This window comes from Moschus berezovskii, chromosome 4, assembly GCF_049115385.1.
Source record: "Moschus berezovskii isolate FMDL1 chromosome 4, NW_MosBer_1.0, whole genome shotgun sequence".
Classification (NCBI taxonomy): Eukaryota; Metazoa; Chordata; class Mammalia; order Artiodactyla; family Moschidae; genus Moschus; species Moschus berezovskii.
In genome coordinates this window covers 100,931,691-100,953,186 of record NC_142463.1, presented here as the reverse complement: position 1 = coordinate 100,953,186, position 21,496 = coordinate 100,931,691, and the positions used below count along the sequence as shown (strand labels likewise).

Below are 21,496 nucleotides of genomic sequence, written 5' to 3'. Positions count from 1 at the left end.
TACATCAAGGCTGTGTATTGTCATCATGCTTATTTAACTTATATGCAGAGTACATTTTGCGAAATGCTAAGCTGGATAAATTAAAAGCTGGAATCAAGATTGCTGGGAGAAATATCAACAAACTCAGATATGCAGATGATACAACCTTAATGGCAGAAAATGAAGAGGAACTAAAGAGCCTCTTGATGAAAGTGAAAGAGGACAGTTGGCTTAAAAACTGTCTTTTTCTGGCTTTAAGCTAAAAAAAAGCTGGCTTAAAACTCAACATTCAAAAAACTAAAATCATGGCGTCCGGTTCCATCACTTCATGATAAATAGATGGGGAAAAAGTGGAAACAGTGAACAGTGACAAATTTTATTTTCTTAGGCTCTGAAATCACTGTGGACGATGACTGCAGCCAAGAAATTAAAAGATGCTCCCTGGAAGAAAGGTTATGACAAACCTAGACAGCATATTAAAAAGCAAAGACATCACTTAGGTGACAAAGGTCTGTACAGTCAAAGCTATTGCTTTTCCAGTAGTCATGTATGGATGTGAAAGCCGGACCATAAAGAAGGCTGAGAGCCAAAGAATTGATGCTTTTGAACTGTGGTATTGGAGAAGACTCTTGAGAGCCCCTTGAACAGCAAGGAGATCAAACCAGTCAATCCTAATGGAAATCAATCATGAATATTCACTGCAAGGACTGATGTTGAAGTTGAAGCTCCAAAACATGGCCACCTGATATGAAGAACTGACTCTGGGAAAGATCCTTCTGCTGGGAAAGACTGAGGGCAGAAGGGAGCGACAGAGAATGAGATGGTTGGATGTCATTACAGACTCAATGAACCTGAGTTTGAGCAAACTCCAGGAGATAGTGAAGGACAGAGAAGCCTGGCATGCTATATAGTTCATGGGGTGGCAAAGAGTTAAACATGATTTAGCAACTGAACGATAACAAAATGAGAACAGCAACAACACCTACCATTTTACATGGATTAAGTGAGAGATAAGTAGAAAAAGCACAAAGCACAATCCTATGCATATGGCAAACACTTAAAAATTTAGTGTTTATCATTCCTACTAAATGGTATCCATGAGATCAAGGACCACTATCTGTTTTGCTCACCATCATATCCCCAGTATCCAGTAAAGTATCCCAACATAAAAGACACTCAATAAGTATTTGTTCAGTGAATGTTTTGCAGTCACAAGACTCTATATTCCTATTAAATTTCACGTTAACTCCATCATTCCAATCTGTTGAGGTCTTTTTGAATCCTAATGTCATCCAATATATCCACTATCTCTTTCAGTATCTTCTGAAACTTTGATAAACATACCACCTAGATATTTATCTGAAATATTAATAAAAATGTTAACTAGAGACCTATGTCATTCGTTTTATCATCCTTCAGTTTATCATCATTGGTAAAGTGGTACTAGTTGAGTATAGACATTCAATTTGGCTTCATTTTCATTCTGCATATATATTCTCATCTTGTTCACAAAGATAGTAAGTATGAAAATCTTATTACGTCAATTAGATTATGTCAATATGCCCTTCACTGAAACTACCCTTAAAAAGAATTTAAATAACAGCTTAGCACTCACCTTTCAAAAGCTGGGGATCTCTCAGGACGAGTACTTCCTCGAGATCTATATCTCTGAGTCATTGACAGCCGTGGAGGCCGACTTGGTCCCCAGAAGTCGGTGTGAGTTTGGTGACTCCTCTCATTGGCTCTATTATCTTGGTCCAATAGACTGCTACTTAGAAAGGGTCTAAAGTCTTGGAAAAACATCGTGGGGTCCAAACGGTCCCAGAACTAGCAAAAACCAGAAATAAACAACATGTTACTTGTTTCAAGAAAAGGCGACAGAGGAAACAGGATGAAAAAATACTGAAAAAAAGAGAGGATTAACTTTTAAGACTTCAAAATTCAGCAGTTCCAAACTTTAAAAATGTATGCTTCCCAATTTCATGGAGGAAAAAGGAGAAGTCTTTCAAGTATAAGCACAGGGGGAAAATTTTGTATACCAAGAAATAATTCCCTTCATAGAAAAAGAAGCCAATGGCCAGACCTTAATACTGAGCTCATAGCCACATGGCTCTGACCAGTTTCCCACACTAAAATTAAAAACATGAACCAAAGGTTGATCATGAACTTCCGTCCTAAGTACAATCAATCATCTAGATCAACATTATAACCTTGTGTGTTGTAACAATGACATCCACATTTCTACCACAGAATAACCTAAGATTAAATAAAATGGATGTATACACTTGTGGGGAATAAAAAGCATCAATACTACAAAGTGAAGACAGATGTCTATAAAATACTTAACTTATAGAAGGTGCATGAGAAAGCTGTGTCAAAACTGTGCCAAAGCAGTGCAAGAATGTCTTAGATAAGGCCATTCTACTGTACATACTTTTTACTAAAAGTGTATTGGCATGGGACAGGCATGTCTAGGGGTGAGGGGGAAGGGGAGTGTTTGTTGGGTTTTGCCAAGGAATCACTAAACAAAGAGTAAGAGGAAAAAATCCAAGTTACCTCTAAAATGATTTAAATTTTATTTATTTGGGCATCAGATATTTCAAGAGTTCCACAGGACACAACTTACTTCACTCCATCCAACCAAGTACATAACTCTGGTGACATCCTGGTCTTTTCATGTTGTTTTCAAGTTTTAAATCAAGTAAAAAATAACCTCATTATTGTATTTTAGTATGTTACTAAAATATTAAACTACTCAGTACATGACCTTAGGTCCTAAAATCCTCACAGCTCCTCCACCCCAGACTGATCTTTCTTTCAGAAACCCATACTACCAACAGCCTCCTTTAGAAATACTCAGAGAAGCGAGAAGCGTCAGCAGGTCAGTTGCACATTAAGCTAAGCTGATTCCAGGAGCATTTCTAGTCTCAATCTACCTTCCAATAATTTGTCACATCAATTCTTGAAGTTAAGGGGTTTGTTTAGGTTTGTCAATAATGTTATTTTTTGCTAATTTTTCCAATTTATAATTTCTGCTTTATTTTCAAAGATGCTTTCTCCCTTTTTAGTTAAATATACAATAAATATAAATTATAAAAATACAAGTGCAGAATATAAAATACAAAGTACAATATAGCTTCCATTCTCTCAGCTGTGACCAAACCCTACCCCTAATTTCAAAGAACTACTTAGAGGTTAATATGGTATGCAGAATTCCAGATTTTTTTTTCTTGAGAGGGAATTGTTAAATTTTTATCTTTTGTTTTCCTTTTTATATTTTATGACTTTGTTGCTGTTGTTTGTTACAGTTCTAGAACATAGGCACCATTCCACTAATAGAAACTGATAGGACATAGAGACAGAACTATCTGATGAATACACACAATGACTAGAAAAGAAATATAAAGAGACTTAGTTTATGAAAAGTTTACCTTAGTTTATGAAAAGACTTAGTTTACCTCTGAGAAATCATCCCCCCAAATAGGTCCTATATTAACAACTGCAAAAACTAAACAAACACAAATGAAATGAAAGCAAATAAAACTTCAAAACATTAAAATACAGTGCAAAAAAATGGTAAGACAAATTTAAGTCACTTTCCAGCCTTTCAGTCAATAAAAGGCTGTGATTATGTCTTTGTTTGGATTCAGGTCCTCCTTTTAAAATTATGCCCTAAAGCCCTTGCCCCAAGTGATGGGGGGTTGAGGGGGGCAATAAGCGGGGCAGTGGAACACCCACTCTGTGACATCTGATAGCATGCGCTTTCACGGTGGGCCAGCACAGCAATGATGACACTCCCCTATTCTCACTGGTAAAGCTTTAGAATTCCAGATCTTTAATTATCTATGTGTACATACATTCACCAGGTTTTATAAACATCAGTTCAGTTCAGTTCAGTTGCTCAGTCGTGACCGACTCTTTGCGACCCCATGAATCACAGCACACCAGGCCTCCCTGTCCATCACCAACTCCCGGAGTTCACTCAAACTCATGTCCATAGAGTCGGTGATGCCATCCAGCCATCTCATTCTCTGTCATCCCCTTCTCCTCCCGCCCCCAATCCTTCCCAGCATCAGACTCTTTTCCAGTAAGTCAACTCGTCGCATGAGGTGGCCAAAGTATTGGAGTTTCAGCTTTAGCATCAGTCCTTCCAATGAACACCCAGGATTGATCTCCTTTAGAATGGACTGATTGGATCTCCTTGCATGCTGCACTCAATATGCCAGCAAATTTGGAAAACTTGGCAATGGCCACAGGACTGGAAAAGGTCAGTCTTCATTCCAATCCCAAAGAAAGGCAATGCTAAAGAATGCTCAAACTACCGCACAATTGCACTCATCTCACATGCTAGTAAAGTCATGCTCAAAATTCTCCAAGCCAGGCTGCAGCAATATGTGAACCGTGAACTCCCAGATGTTCAAGCAAGTTTTAGAAAAGGCAGAGGCACCAGAGATCAAATTGCCAACATCCGCTGGATCACGGAGAAAGCAAGAGAGTTCCAGAAAAACATCTATTTCTGCTTCATTTACTATGCCAAAGCCTTTGACTGTGTGGATCACAATAAACTGTGGAACATTCTGAAAGAGACGGGAATACCAGACCACCTGACCTGCCTCTTGAGAAACCTGTATGCAGGTCAGGAAGCAACAGTCAGAACTGGACATGGAACAACAGACTGGTTCCAAATAGGAAAAGGAGTACGTCAAGGCTGTATATTGTCACCTTGCTTATTTAACTTCTATGCAGAGTACATCATGAGGAACGCTGGGCTGGAAGAAGCACAAGCTGGAATCAAGATTGCCGGGAGAAATATCGATAACCTCAGATATGCAGATGACACCACCCTTATGGCAGAAAGTGAAGAGGAACTCAAAAGCCTCTTGATGAAAGTGAAAGAGGAGAGTGAAAAGGTTGGCTTGAAGCTCAACATTCAGAAAACAAAGATCACGGCATCTGGTCCCATCACTTCATGGGAAATAGATGGGAAAACAGTGGAAACAGTGTCAGACTTTATTTTTTGGGGCTCCAAAATCACTGCAGATGCTGATTGCAGCCATGAAATTAAAAGACGCTTACTCCTTGGAAGGAAAGTTATGACCAACCTAGATAATATATTAAAAAAACATACACACCCATTTATTCAACAAATTATTGAGCATGTACTATGCCCCAATCACTTTCTGGGAATGATCAGAATACAGCAGTTAACAAGATGTTGAAAAGCAAATAAGAATTTGTGCCCTAACAGATTTCATTTTCAAGTGGGAAGAGAAATACTCTCAGCCTCCCTCCAGAAATAAAACTGCCATGAAAGGAAAAAAAGCCTTGCAATGAATAACTCAGAACACACAAAGGCATATCATTCTTTTCAACAATGGCACAGTATTGATGTTTTATGTTTTATATAGTCTTTAACATTTCTTATTATAATATATGGTATTTGACACATGTAAAATAACACAATAAATGAAGTATAAGAAAATAAAACAGGACTTCCCTAGTGGCACAGAAGATAAGAATCGACCTGCCAATGTAGGGAACATGGGTTCCATCCCTGGTCTGAGAAGGTGCCACATGCTGTGGACCAACAAGGTCCATGCGCCACAACCACTGAAGCCCACACGCCCTAGAGCCTGTGCTCCACAAGAAAAGCCAACACAATGAGAAGCCTGTGCACCGCAATAAAGAGTAGACCCTGTTCTCCATCAACTAGAGAAAGCCTGCACAGAGCAATGAAGGCCCAGTAAAAATAAATTTAAAAAGTAAAAATAAATACAATTTTTTAAAAATAATTTTTTAATTAAAAATAAATTTTAAAAAATTTTTAAAAAATATTTCTTTTTTAAAAAAGAAAACATATGGTCATGTAACCATCTCTTAGCTCATATGACCAAAACCACTGAAGCTGTATGTTCCTCCCTCCTCCAACCTCCAGGGATAACCACTACCCTCAATTTTTTCTTTACCATTCCTTAAATAGTTGTATCACAAATGAACACATCCATAAATAAAATGTGCCTTATGAATTAATATGAAAGTGCCTAATGAAAGCACTTGCTTTTCTGTCTCCACATGATACATTTTCACACACACCTTATGCTACACTTTTTAAAATCTTTTCTTCCCTCAATAAACCTAAGGATATACTGTTTCCAGTTTTTTGCCATTACAAACAACCAGTGTGAACATTCTTATACATGTTTTCTGCTACAGAGATAGGAGGTTTCTGTTAGTGGTCCATACAACTTTATATATGTTCTATATTAATGCCAAATTGTTGTCCAAAGTGGTTGAACCAATTTACACATCCACCATGAGTGTTGAAGGGTTTCCACTGGATCAAATCCTGGCAAACACTTGATAATAGGACTTTTTTAAAAATAGTTTTTACCAGTCTTCAATACAGAGAACACTTATATATATCAACTAGAGGTTTCTCTTTTTGTTTTCTATGTATACGAATCAATAGGGGGTTGATTTTTTAAATGTATATTTTTCTATCCTACTGCAGAAGAACTGTTGAGTAAACTCAACAGGTCTACAGTAAGCCTGAAAGACTCCCTTCTGCATTTCTTGTATAGATGGTATAAACCATATGAACTCCCTCAGCTATTGTTTATCTGGGAATGCCTTAATTTTTCCTTCATTCTTAAAGACAGTTTTACTGGATTTAGAATTTCAAGGTGGCCATTTTTTTCTTTCAGCACTTTAAATATGTTATCTCACTGCCTTCGTGGTACAGTTCAGTTCAGCCGCTCAGTCGTATCCGACTCTTTGAGACCCCACGCACTGAGTCATGCCAGGCCTCCCTGTCCATCACCAACTCCCAAAATTTACTCAAACTCATGTCCATTGAGTCGGCGATGTCATCCAATTTTGTCGTCCTCTGTCGTACCCTTCTCCTTCTGCCTTCAATCTTTCCCAGCATCAGGGTTTTTGCAGATGAGTCAGTTCTTCACATCAGGTGGCCAAAGTGTTCGAGTTTCAGCTTCAACATCAATCCTTCCAATGAACACCCAGGACTGATCTCCTTTAGGATGGACTGGTTGGATTTCCTTGCAGTCCAAGGGACTCTCAAGAGTCTTCTCCAGCACCACAGTTCAAAAGTGTCAATTCTTTGGTGCTCAGCTTTCTTTATAGTCCAACTCTCACATCCATACATGACTACTGGAAAAACCATAGCCTTGACTAGACGGACCTATGTTGGCAAAGCAATGTCTCTGCTTTTTAATGTTGTCTGGGTTAGTCATAACTTTTCTTCCAAGGAGTAAGTGTCTTTTAATTTCATGACTGCAGTCACCATCTGCAGTGATTTTGGAGCCCAAAAATATAAAGTCTGACACTGTTTCCACTGTTTTCCCATCTATTTCCCATGAAGTGATGGGACCAGATGCCATGATCTTTGTTTTCTGAATGTTGAGCTTCAAGCCAACTTTTTCACTCTCCTCCTTGACTTTCATCAAGAGACTCTTTAGTTCTTCACTTTCTGCCATAAAGGTGGTGTCATCTGCACATCTGAGGTTATTGATATTTCTCCCGGCAATCTTGATTCCAGCTTGTGCTTCATTCAGTCCAGCGTTTCTCATGATGTACTCTGCATAGAAGTTAAATAAGCAGGGTGACAATATACAGCCTTGACGTACTCCTTTTCCTATTTGGAACCAGTCTGTTGTTCCATGTCCAGTTCTAACTGTTGCTTCCTGACCTGCACACAGATTTCTCAAGAGGCAGGTCAGGTGGTCTGGTATTCCCATCTCTTGAACAATTTTCCAGAGTTTACTGTGGTCCACACAGTCAAAGGCTTTGGCATAGTCAATAAAGCAGAAATAGATGTTTTTCTGGAATTCTCTCACTGTTTCGATGATCCAGCAGATGTTGGAAATTTGATCTCTGGTTCCTCTAACTTTTCTAAAATCAGCTTGAACATCTGGAAGTTCACTGTTCACGTACTGTTGAAGCCTGACTTGGAGAATTTTAAGCATTACTTTACTAGCGTGTGAGATAAGTGCAATTGTGCAGTAGTTTGAGCATCCTTTGACATTGCCTTACTTTGGGACTAGAATGAAAACTGACCTTTTCCAGTCCTGTGGCCACTGTTGCGCTTTCCAATTTGCTGGCATACTGAGTGCATCACTTTCACAGCATCATCTTTTAGGATCTGAAATAGCTCAATTGGAATTCCATCACCTCCACTAGCTTTGTTCATAGTGATGCTTCCTAAGGCCCACTTGACTTCACATTCCAGGATGTCTGGCTCTAGGTGAGTGATCACAGCATCATGATTATCTGGGTTGTGAGGATCTTTTTTGTACAGTTCTTCTGTGTATTCTTGCCACCTCTTCTTAATATCTTCTGGTTCTGTTAGGTCCCTACCATTTCTGTTCTTTATTGTACCCATCTTTGCTTGAAATTTTCCCTCTCATTTTCTTGAAGAGATCTCTAGTCTTTCCCATTCTATTGTGTTCCTCTATTTCTTTGCATTGATCACTGAAGAAGGCTTTCTTATCTCTCCTTGCTATTCTTTCAACTCTGCATTCAAATGGGTATATCTTTCCTTTTCTCCTTTGCTTTTCACTTCTCTTCTTTTCACAGCTATTTGTAAGGCCTCCCCAGACAGCCATTTTGCTTTTTTGCATTGATTTTTCTTGGAGATGGTCTTGGTCCCTGTCTCCTGTACAATGTCACGAACCTCCATCCATAGTTCATCAGGCACTCTGTCTATCAGATCTAGTCCCTTAAATCTATTTCTCACTTCCACTATATAATCATTAAGGATTTGATTTAGGTCATACCTGAATGGTCTAGTGATTTTCCCTACGTTCTTCAATTTAAGTCTGAATCTGGCAATATGGAGTTCATGATCTGAGCCACAGTCAGCTCCCAGTCTTGTTTTTGTTGACTGTATAGAGCCTCTCCATCTTTGGCTGCAAAGAATATAATCAATCTGATTTCAGTGTTGACCATCTGGTGATGTCCATGTGTAGAGTCTTCTCTTGTGCTGTTGGAAGAGGGTGTTTGCTGTAACCAGTGCATTCTCTTGGCAAAACTCTATTAGCCTTTGCCCTGCTTCATTCTGTACTCCAAGGCCAAATCTGCCTTATAGAGCCTCTCCATCTTTGGCTGCAAAGAATATAATCAATCTGATTTCAGTGTTGACCATCTGGTGATGTCCATGTGTAGAGTCTTCTCTTGTGCTGTTGGAAGAGGGTGTTTGCTGTAACCAGTGCATTCTCTTGGCAAAACTCTATTAGCCTTTGCCCTGCTTCATTCTGTACTCCAAGGCCAAATCTGCCTTTTACTCCAGGTGTTTCTTGACTTCCTACTTTCGTATTCCAGTCCCCTATAATGAAAAGGACATGGTTTTTGAGTGTTAGTTCTAGAAGGTCTTGTAGGTCTTCATAGAACCGTTCAACTTCAGCTTCTTCAGCATTACTGGTCGGGGAATAGACTTGGATTACCGTGATACTGAATGGTTTACCTTGGAAATGAAGAGAGATCATTCTGTCGTTTTTGAGATTGCATCCAAGTACTGAATTTTGGACTCTTTTGTTGACTATGATGGCTACTCCGTTTCTTCTAAGGGATTCTTACCCACAGTAGTAGATATAATCATCATCTGAGTTAAATTCACCCATTCTAGTCCATTTTAATTTGCTGATTCCTAAAATGTCTACTTTCACCCTTGCCATCTCCTGTTTGACTATTTCCAATTTGCCTTGATTCATGGACCTAACATTCCAGGTTCCTATGCAGTTTTGCTCTTTACAGCATCAGACCTTGCTTCCATCACCAGTCACATACATAACTGGGTATTGTTTTTGCTTTGGCTCCGTCTCTTCTTTCTTTCTGGAGTTATTTCTCCACTGATCTCCAGTAGCATACTGGGCACCTACTGACCTGGGGAGTTCATCTTTCAGTGTCCTATCTTTTTGCCTTTTCATACTGTTCATGGGGTTCTCAAGGCAAGAATACTGAAGTGGTTTGCCATTCCCTTCTCCAGTGGACCACATTCTGTCAGACCTCTCCACCATGACCCATCCGTCTTGGGAGGCCCTACAAGGCATGGCTCATAGTTTCACTGAGTTAGACAAAGTTGCGGTCCATGTGATCAGATCAGTTAGTTTTCTGTGATTGTGGTTTTCAGTCTATCTGCCCACTGATGGAGAAGGATAAGAGGCTAATGGAAGCTTCCTAATGGGAGACACAGACTGAGGGGGAAACAGGGTCTTGTTCTGATGGGTGGGGCCACGCTCAGTAAATCTTTAATCCAATTTTGTGTTGATGGTTGGAGCTCTGTTAATGTAAAAACTAAATATTTGAAAAAAAATTTATTGAAGTATAGTTGATTTACAATGTTGTGTTAGTTTCAGGTATAAGCAAAGTGATTCAGTTATATATGTGTATATATATATATCTCCTTGTACATATATATATACACGGAGTGTGTGTGTGTGTATATATATATATCTCTCCTTGTTTTTTATCAATTTTATATATAGCTGTGTTATCAGTTAATCCGAAAGTCCTAATTTATCCTTTCCCCTTCGGTAGTTTGTGTGTGTGTGTGTGTATATATATATATATATATATATCTCCTTGTTTTTTATCAATTTTATATATAGCTGTGTTATCAGTTAATCCGAAACTCCTAATTTATCCTTTCCCCTTCGGTAGTTTGTTTTCTATGTGGGTCTGTTTGGTAAATAAGTTCACTCATATCTTTTTTTAGATTCTGCATATAAGTGATATTACATGATATGTGTCTTTGTCTGACTTACTTCACTTAGTATGAAAATTTCTAGGTCCATCCATGTTGGTACAAATGGCATTATTATTTTTAATGGCTGGGTAATATTCTACATTGTGCATATGTATGTGTGTGTGTGAATCTCACATCTTCTTTATCCTTTCATCTGTCAGGGGACATTTAGGTTGCTTTCATGTCTTGGCTACTGTAAATAGTGCTATTGTGAACACTGGAGTGCATATATCTTTTCAAATTAGATTTTTTGTCTTTTCCAGATATATGCCCAGGAATGAGATTGCTGCTGCTGCTGCTAAGTCGCTTCAGTCGTGTCCAGCTCTGTGCGAACCCACAGACGGCAGCCCAAAAGGCTCCCCCATCCCTGGGATTCTCCAGACAAGAACACTGGAGTAGGTGAAATTGCTGGATCATATGGTAATTCAATTTTTAGTTTTTTGGTTTTTGTTTTTTAAGATTATTTATTTTTGGTTGTGCTGGGTCTTCGTTGCTATGCACAGGCTTTCTCTAGTTGTGGACGGCAGGGGCTCCTCTCCAGCTGTAGTACACGGGCTTCTCATTACGGAGGCTTCTCTTGTTGAGGAGCACAGGCTCTAGGGTACGCAGGTTTCAGGAGTTATGAAGCACGGGCTCAGTAGTTGTGGCTCACAGGTTCTAGAGGGCTGCCTTAGTAGTTGTGGTGCAAGGGCTTACTCAGCCCACGGCATGTGGGATCTTCCTAGACCAGGGATCAAACCCATGTCCCCTACCCTGACAGGCAGAGTCTTAACCCCTAGACCACCAGGGAAGCCCTACTTTTAGTTTTTTAAGGAATCTCCATACTGTTATCCAAAGTGGCTGCACCAATTTACATTCCCATCAACAGTGTGGGAGTGTTCCCTTTTCTCCACACCCTTTTCAGCATTTATTATTTGTAGACTTGTTTGTGAAAGCTATCACTGTGGTTTTGATTAGAATTTCTGTATTAATTAGTAATTCTGAGCATCTTTTCATGTGCCTATTGGTCATCTATATATATGTCTTCTTTGGATAAATATTTGAAATTTTTGATTAGAAGAAAAATTAAGCACCAAACTCATAATATCAATAATCTGCATTGATAATTACACATGAATTATTGCATCTAACATTTGTAAAAATTCTGAAGGAACCCAAGCTTAGAAGCAGCTTCAACATCAGCATAAGGCAATTTTCTACTTGTTTGGAAACTGCAAATTAGTGCAAACAGACAGTAGTAGTCAATGTATTTGTCCCAAGATACTACTATATGTTGACCACATAGTACCTGATAAAAAGAGCACACCACACAAATTTATACAAAATCAACACTAAGGATAAGAATAGCTTCAGGTCATTTGCCTCTGAGCGGACTTAAGCCTAAGAGAAAAAAATAGCTCATACAATAAAACCGGGTATTCAAGACAAGTTAAAAACAGATATTCAGTTTATTTTAGATTCTTTTCTCACATAGGTTATCACAAGAATACCATTATAAAGTTTTGGTGAAACATTCAAAAGATTCACAGAAACGGCCTAATAATTCAAGCTCTATTTTGAAAAACTGAAAATGTTACTCTGCATTGGAGGTGAAAAGATGATGCTTCAAAAAATATGTGGGCTGAAATACTTACACGTTTCAATATAAAAAAGATGGAGTGACTTCCTTGGTGGTCCAGTGACTAAGACTGTGCTCCCAATGCAGGGGGCCTGAGTTGGCTCCCTGGTCAGGGAACTAGATCCCACATGCAACTAAGAGTGCCCACATGCTGCAACTAAGATCTGGTGCAGCAAAATAAATAAATGATATGGACAATTAGCAAAATTTGCTATAAGCTAAGCCAGGCTTCAGCAATATGTGAACCGTGAACTTCCAGATGTTCAAGCAGGTTTTAGAAAAGGCAGAAGCACCAGAGATCAAATTGCCAACATCCGCTGGATCACAGAGAAAGCAAGAGAGTTCCAGAAAAACATCTATTTCTGCTTCACTGACTATGCCAAAGCCTTTGACTGTGTGGATCACAATAAACTGTGGAAAATTCTGAAAGAGACGGGAATACCAGACCACCTGACCTACCTCTTGAGAAACCTGTATGCAGGTCAGGAAGCAACAGTCAGAACTGGACATGGAACAACAGACTGGTTCCAAATAGGAAAAGGAGTACGTCAAGGCTGTATATTGTCACCCTGCTTATTTAACTTCTATGCAGAGTACATCATGAGGAACGCTGGGCTGGAAGAAGCACAAGCTGGAATCAAGATTGCCGGGAGAAGTATCAATAACCTCAGATATGCAGATGACACCACCCTTATGGCAGAAAGTGAAGAGGAACTCAAAAGCCTCTTGATGAAAGTGAAAGAGGAGAGTGAAAAGGTTGGCTTGAAGCTCAACATTCAGAAAACTAAGATCATGGCATCCGGTCCCATCACTTCATGGGAAATAGATGGGGAAACAGTGGAAACAGTGTCAGACTTTATTTTTTTGGGCTCAAAAATCACTGCAGATGCTGATTGCAGCCATGAAATTAAAAGACACTTACTCCTTGGAAGGAAAGTTATGATCAACCTAGATAGTATATTAAAAAGCAGAGACATTACTTTGCCAACAGAGGTCCGTCTAGTCAAGGCTATGGTTTTTCCAGTGGTCATGTATGGATGTGAGAGTTGGACTGTGAAGAAAGCTGATCGCCGAAGAATTGATGCTTTTGAACTGTGGTGTTGGAGAAGACTCTTGAGAGTCCCTTGGACTGCAAGGAGATCCAACCAGTTCATTCTAAAGGAGATCAATCCTGGGTGTTCACTGGAGGGACTGATGCTAAAGCTGAAACTGCAATACTTTGGCCATCTCATGCGATGAGTTGACTCACTGGAAAAGACTCTGATGCTGGGAAAGATTGGGGTTGGGAGGAGAAGGGGACGACAGAGAGTGAGATGGCTGGATGGCATCACTGACTCGATGGACATGAGTTTGAGTGAACTCCAGGAGTTGGTGATGGACAGGGAGGCCTGGCGTACTGTGATTCATGGGGTCGCAAAGAGTCGGACACGACTGAGCGACTGAACTGAACCACAATTATATAAGCTAACCAGAAGAACTATACATAAAAGATGTTAATGACCCAGATAACCACCTAGAATCAGACATCCTGGAGTCCGAAGTCAAGTGGGCCTTAGGAAGCATCACTATGAACAAAGCCAGTGGAGGTGATGAAATTTCAGCTGAGCTATTTCAAGTCCTAAAAGATGATGCTGTGAAAGTGCTGTACTCAATATGCCAGCAAATTTGGAAAACTCAGTGGCCACAAGACTGGAAAAGGTCAGTTTTCATTCCAATCCCAAAGAAAGGCAATGCTAAAGAATGTTCAAACTACAGAAGTTGCACTCATCTCACGTGCTAGTAAAGTAATGCTCAAAATTTTCCAAGCGAGGATGTATGCTGCATATGGGATCTAGTTCCCTGACCAGGGAGCCAACTCAGGCTCCCTGCATTGGAAGCACAGTCTTAGTCACTGGACCACCAAGGAAGTCACTCCATCTTTTTTATATTAAAACATATAAGTATTTCAGCCTACATATTTTTTGAAGCATCATCTTTTTACCTCCAATGCAGAGTAATGTTTTCAGTTTTTCAAGACAGAACTTGTCAAGTAGGCGCTAGCAAAGTAATGCTCAAAATTCTCCAGGCAAGACTTGAACCAAGACTTGAACAGTACATGAACCACGAACTTCCAGATGTTCAAGCTGGATTTAGGAAACACAGAGGAACCAGAGATCAAATTGCCAACAACCGTTAGATCATTGAAAAAGCAAGAAAATTCCAGAAAAATATCTACTTCTGCTTTATTGACTATGCCAAAGCCTTTGACTGTGTGGATCACAACAAATTGTGGCACATTCTTAAAGAGATGGGAATACCAGACCACCTTATCTGCCTCCTGAGAAATCTGTATGTAGGTCAAGAAGCAACAGTTAGAACCGAACATGGAACAACAGATTGATTCCAAATTGGGAAAGGAGTATGTCAAGGCTGTATATATTGTCACCTTGCTTATTTAACTTATATGCAGAGTACATCATGTGAAATGCCAGGCTGGATGAAGCACAAGCTGGAATGAAGACTGCAGGGAAAAATATCAATAACTTCAGATATGCATATGACACCACCCTTATGGCAGAAAGCAAAGAGGAACTAAAGAGCCTCCTGATGAAAGTGAAAGCGGAGAGTGAATAAGCTGGCTTAAAACTCAACATTCAAAAAATTATCATCATGGCACACATCCAGTCCCATCACTTCATGGCAAACAGATGGGGAAACAATGGAAACAGTAACAGACTTTATTCTCTTGGGCTTCCAAATCACTGCAGGTGGTGAGTGCAGCCATGAAATTTAGAGACGCTTGCTTCTTGGAAGAAAAGCTATGACCAACTTAGACACAGACAGCATATTAAAAAGCAGAGACATTACTTTGCCAACAAAGGTCTGTCTAGTCAAACTACGGTTTTTCCAGTAGTCATGTATGGATGTGAGAATTGGGACCATAAAGGAGGCTGGGCTCCGAAGAACTGATGCTTTTCAACTACAGTGTTGGAGAAGACTCTTGAGAGTCCCTTGGACTGCAAGAAGATCCAACCAGTCAATCGTAAAGGAAATCAGCCCTAAATATTCATTGGAAGGACTGATGCTGAAGCTGAGGCTCTAATACTTTGGCCACCTGATGTGAAGAACTCATTCCTTGGAAAAGACCCTGATGCTGGGAAAGACTGAAGGCAGGAAGAGAATTGGACAACAGAGGATGAGATGGTTGGATGGCATCACCAACTCAATGGACATGAGTTTGAGCAAGTTTCAGGAGTTGGTGATGGACAGGGTAGCCTGGCGTGCTGCAGTCCATGATGTCGCAAAGAGTGGGACACGACTGAGCAACTGAACTGAACCATGATCATATGAGCACCTCAAACACTATGGTCAATTATTTGAAAAGTTAAAGAGTTACTATATGGCCCAGCAACTTCCCTCCTACTTTTATAGTTGAGAACACACAAAATACATACAGAAAAAAATTATAAATAGTCACAGTAATGTTATCCAAAATAGTTAAAAAATGTAAATAATGGAAATGTCCATCAACTGATGAGCTATATCCATACAGCAGATCGTGCAGCCATAAAAAAGAATTAAATACTGATACATGCTATAAAACATAGATATGTCAAGGAAATATTATGTTAAGTGAGTCACTCACAAAGGTCACATACTGTATCTATCATTCATTCCATTTATATCAAATGTCCTAAACAGGCAAAACCACAGAAACAGAAAATAGACTGATGGTTTCCTAGAGCTGAGGAATTGCAGAGAAAACGGAGTGACTACTAATGGATATAGGGTTTCTTCCAGGGGTGATGAAAAAGTTCTAGAATTAGATAGTGGTGATGTTGATTTGGGCTTCCCTGGTGGCTCAGAGGTTAAAGCGTCTGCCTCCAATGCGGGAGACCCGGGTTCGATCCCTGGGTCGGGAAGATCCCCTGGAGAAGGAAATGGTAACCCACTCCAGTATTCTTGCCTGGAGAATCCCATGGACGGAGAAGCCTGGTAGGCTACAGTCCACGGGGTCGCAAAGAGTCGGACACGACTGAGCGACAGAACGGAACGGAACGGATGTTGATTTAAGTTTGTGAATACACCAAAACCACAAAATGTATACTTTACACAGAATTTGAATTATATATCAAAAAAAAACCCATTATGATCTACAGAGATGAGTCAGCTGAGGGTGATTTCAAAATTCAGTTCAGTTCAGTCGCTCAGTCGTGTCTGACTCTCTGCGACCCCATGAATCACAGCACACCAGGCCTCCCTGTCCATCACCAACTCCCAGAGTTCACTCAAACTCATGTCCATCGAGTCGATTACTACCTTAAGAAATGCAATTTTGAAAAAAGTTCACAAGCAATTTTACAAAAGCACTAAATCAAGATACAGAACATTTTCATCACCTTCAAATGTTTCCTAATGCATCTTGGTAATCCCCTCCTCCTGCCCCTCCGTGCCCTCAAGCAGCCACTGATCACTCTGTGATTTGCATTTTCTCGAATTTTATACTTTCTAGGAGTTCATGTAAAGGGAATCATACTATATGTATTCTTTCACTCAGCTTAATTATTTTGAGATTCATTCTAATTTTTACATGAATCATGGGTTTATGTTGAGTCACATTCCATATACTTTATATTGCTGAGTAGTATTTCCATACTATGGATATACCACAATTTGTTTATCCATCCACCTGTTGATGGGCATTTGGAATATTTCTAATTTTGATTATTACAATAGTTGCTAGGCACAATTATGTACATATCTTAGGGGAATACAATGGTTAAATCATATGGCTGATAATTCTAAAAAAAAAAAGCCTGTTTGCTTAAGTGGTTGAACCATTTTTACAATCAATTTCAGTTGCTCCACAGCCTTACCAAAAGTTAATATCGTCAGTCTTTTAAAGTTTAGCCATCCTAATAACTATGCAGCAGTTCACTTTGGTGCGTTGTTGGGTTTTTTTTTTTGGCCATACCACGCAGCATGTGGGATCTTAGTTTCCCACCCAGGGATTGAACCATGCCCTCTCCAGTGGAAGTTCTAGAGTCCTAACGACTGGACCACCAGGGAATTCCCTCCTTGTGGTTTTAATGGGCGTTTTCCTAAGTACTCAATGGACATGAATTTGAGCAAACTCCAGGAGATAGTGGGGTACAGAGGAGCCTGGCATGCTGCAGTCTATGCAGTCACAAAGAATCAGACACAACTAAACAACTGAACAACAACAACAAACAACTAATGAAGCTGAGATTTCTTTTGCCATCTATACACCTTCTTTGGTAAAGGAGGTTGTTTAAATCTTTTGTAACTTTCTAAAAATGGGTTGTTTTCCCATCATTCCATTTTAAGAGATCTCCACATAGCCTGGATACAAGTTTTCAATCAAATATAAAATTCCTAAATTTTATAAAAATACAGAGTATTCAAATGCTATTCACAAAGAAAAAAATATGATGTCCAGTGCCCACCCACCACTTAAAATGTAAACACTGTGACAGAAATTATCTCTTGAAAAGCACCTTTTTCCAAATGAGTTTAAGCTTACAGGCTATAGATGTGGTCAACTGGCAGGCACTGAACAAAAAACTGCCAAGGCTGACACCAAAACTACTTTCTGTTTCATTCTCTTTCCTTCAGTTACCACTGAGTTTACATTAGGTTCTTTGCTTGGCAACAGAATTACTGGTGTGAACTTAGTACTAAATTAGAGAAACACAGTTATTCTTTGACCAACTGCTGAAGAGTTCTAGAGTTGATATTTCCAAATGGACTGGATGTAAAGTAGGCAGCACTGTGAAATGAGCTCTTTTAACTCTTTATACTAAAAAGTGAGACAGATGAAAGATTTGGTTGAATTAATTCAAACTTTAAGATCACATCCAGGCTGCAGCTGCTCAAAGAATCCAAACTCTACCTGGCATTTGAGTACAAGCCCTCTGGCTAAGACTGAGAAGAACAGCAAACAGCTAAAAGGAAGACTTACTTGAGAAAAGAAAGTTAAAGATTTGGCATCTTTAACTTTTTTTTACTAGGTTTAATAATTTAAAATTACCATCTTTGTAGGTCAAAAACAATAGAATATCAACAATTTTATTTAGCTCAGCTTAATGACAGAGAATGAGATGGCTGGATGGCATCACCGACTCTGTGGACATGAGTTTGAGTGAACTCCAGGAGTTGGTGATGGACAGGGAGGCCTGGCGTGCTGTGATTCATGGGGTTGCGGACAGTCAGACACAACTGAGCAACTGAACTGAACTGAACTGAATTTAGTGTTGTTCTTAATTACTTCAGAGGCTTCTCCACAGGTCCCAGGAGCATACACAAAAGAGCACAGTTGGTACTGGAGAGAGACTTCATGAAGGTAGACATAATATTGCCCTCCCAGACTACTCATCTCCTCGCCTAACTGCCACAGGTACTAGTCCCAGATCCTTGCTAACTACAGACTTCAATTACTAAACTCAAAGGTGAGAAGGGAAGACTCAAGAGCCTTCACGTCCACTTCTAACCTCTTTATTCATTCCTCATTACTCTTTCCTACCTGAGGAATGACACATCTGGTTGGAAAGTAGCAGAAACCTAACATCTGCTAAGTCACATTTCTCCAGTTGATAGAGTTCATGTATAAGGACTCTGCACAAAGGCCAAAGAAGTGGTTCTGAGTATTTGTGCCTGCTCTGTTGCCTCTAATTCTCAGGAGGGGCAGCCTGTGCAGACTTAGGATGTCCATTTGGCCACAGATTAAATACGGTTTCCAATTTCACTGAATAAAAATTAAATCTTAATTTCCATCTCCCTAGCATCTATGCTTTACTTCTTAACATGTTCTAGACTCTGAGATGAAGTGAGGAGGTATGATCAATGATCAACCATCATGTATAGCCAGACATGTTTTAATACAAGATAACAGTTTAATATAGAGAAGGCATGAAAGAATATGAAGTCATAAAATATATAACTCTTATAATTATGAAGAGATAAAAAAATTTATGGTATAATCCTAAGTAAATTTTAAAAATCATAAATACAACATAGCATATTCTATGATTATATCTGAAAACAGTTATGAAGCATGAATGTAAGAAATGCAAAGTATGAGAAAGAAAGAAAGAAAACGAGAAAGGGAGGGAAGGAAAGGACGAAATAAAAAATACGGTAATGATAATATGGAAGACTTTTTAAAAATCTTCTTAATGTTGTTATAATATCTTTCAGTATCTATGCCTCAGGACAAAACCTGAAAGGAGATATATAAAGAAAGGCGGCTCTTAGAGTAGTGGAAGTCCAGATGTATTTTAACACCTTCTTTATTGCCCAATGCAATGCTGCATATGTATCAAAACAAGTTTTATTTAAATAAATATAAATCAGGCTGCTCAGAGTACCTTGCCTTCTTGCAAACCTGGGAGTTCTTTCTCTAGAAAACTATCTATCTTATTTTCTGCTAATATGAGGCAGAAGCTATAGCCACTCTTGCACTGAAGGGATATACTCAGGAAAGCTGAGACTTTCAGATCAGATGTCTCACTGGCACCAGGTCACGGTCAGAAGCTTTCAAGTAATCAATGAAATGCTCAGATAGCAATGGGCTTAATTCCCCAGATTATCAACAGGGACCTCAGTATAGCTATGTCCTCTCTCTCTCTACAATCTGTTAGCAACATTTTTAAATTCACTCTCCTCCAACCCTCACACATTACTCAAGCATAGTTCCCATTTCACTGGCAACTCTTATCCATCCTCATCCACTCTTCCTGTTTCCCCCACCCCAGATCTCATTTAGGAAAAACTATACAAATACACACACACACACACACACACACAGACATGCTTGGACTAAGCCTCTTCTAATATATCTAGTGTTTTAAGAATCCAGCATTAACAAATACTAATTAAGAAAATAATCTCTTCACTGTACAAGCAACTCTGAAGAAAAATAGAGCAAAACTGAGCATAAGCATTTGCTGGAATTATCAACTGAAATATAGAAAAGAAAAACAACTCTTGTTTCCAAACACCATTTTCTTTCTAAGTTTTTCCTCTAGGGATATGGGTATAATTATGAACTTAAAGCCTATGAACACTGTCTAGAGGAAAAGTGTGTTTTCTCATCTCTTTGCTTATCTAAATTCCACCTACCCTTTAAGGTTCTAGTACTTGAAGACTTGTTTTACCTTCTCCATGAAGTATTAATAACAGCTAAAATTTATTAAGCACTCACTATACGGCAGGCACACTGGCCCACACACCTGGCATGTATCAACTCAATCCTCACAACAACCCTCTGAGGTAGGTATTATTTTCCCCGATTTACAAAGGAGGAAACAGAAGCACTGAAAAATTCTAAGTAATTTTGTCCAGGTTACTTAGTCAGTAAGCAGTAGACCCAGGATTTAAACTCAGGCAATCTGGATCTGGGCATATCACTATGTCATTTGACCTCTTTTTCTAAACATTTTAGTCTTTTCAAAGACGGCAGCGTACCTAATCTGTCCTTTCTACGGTCTGTCACATACACCCCACAATAAGTTTATTATACCCTCTGTACATTCTTTCTTGTATTCATACTTGTTTCATATGTTTGCACTTGCTCCCCAACTACACTATAAGTTCCTTGCACTCAAGGCAACTGTAACATTTGTTTCTTGCCCGAACTTCTAGCAGAGTGCTGGAAATGCACTCAACATATACTTCTTAGCTGATTTTTTTTAATCCTTGCCAACTTCTACAACATTAAAAGACAGGTTTTTTTTCTATATAAGTGCAAAATATTTTAAAAGGAGAAAACTGAAATATTCCCTCTGATGACAAGGGAAAACTGGGTGTAATCATGCCCTTGCTACAAATCCTGAAGAACATGACGTCACAGGCTCTAACTAGGCAAAATTACTTCAACACCTGAAGGATAACTCATGCAGTGTCAGATTTAGCATTACTAAAGTTAGGAAACTGACTAAATACATATATTTATTTTTCCTCTGAATGCATCTTCTCCTAGTGAGTCATAACTATAAAACTTGTATTTCCATCTCCTAAAAGAGAACTAACACTTAAGGAAAATCAGATGAAGTTTTTCCTCTGCATACATATAACCAGTAAGTGACAACCTGTGTTATCAGGAATAGCACACACAAGGAAGAAAACATACTAAAACTGGA

The 21,496-nt window shown here is 39.2% G+C and overlaps 1 protein-coding gene across 2 annotated transcripts in view; it reads right to left on the bottom strand.

Annotated features, from left to right (window-relative positions):
* Positions 1–21,496, bottom strand: part of RNF115 (ring finger protein 115) — an 83,493-nt gene that overhangs the window by 35,821 nt on the left and 26,176 nt on the right. For both annotated transcript variants that reach the window (XM_055403495.2, XM_055403497.2), the window contains one exon: positions 1,595–1,806. In XM_055403495.2, coding sequence (XP_055259470.1) covers positions 1,595–1,806 — 212 coding nt within the window. The remainder of the gene's footprint in view (positions 1–1,594; positions 1,807–21,496) is intronic.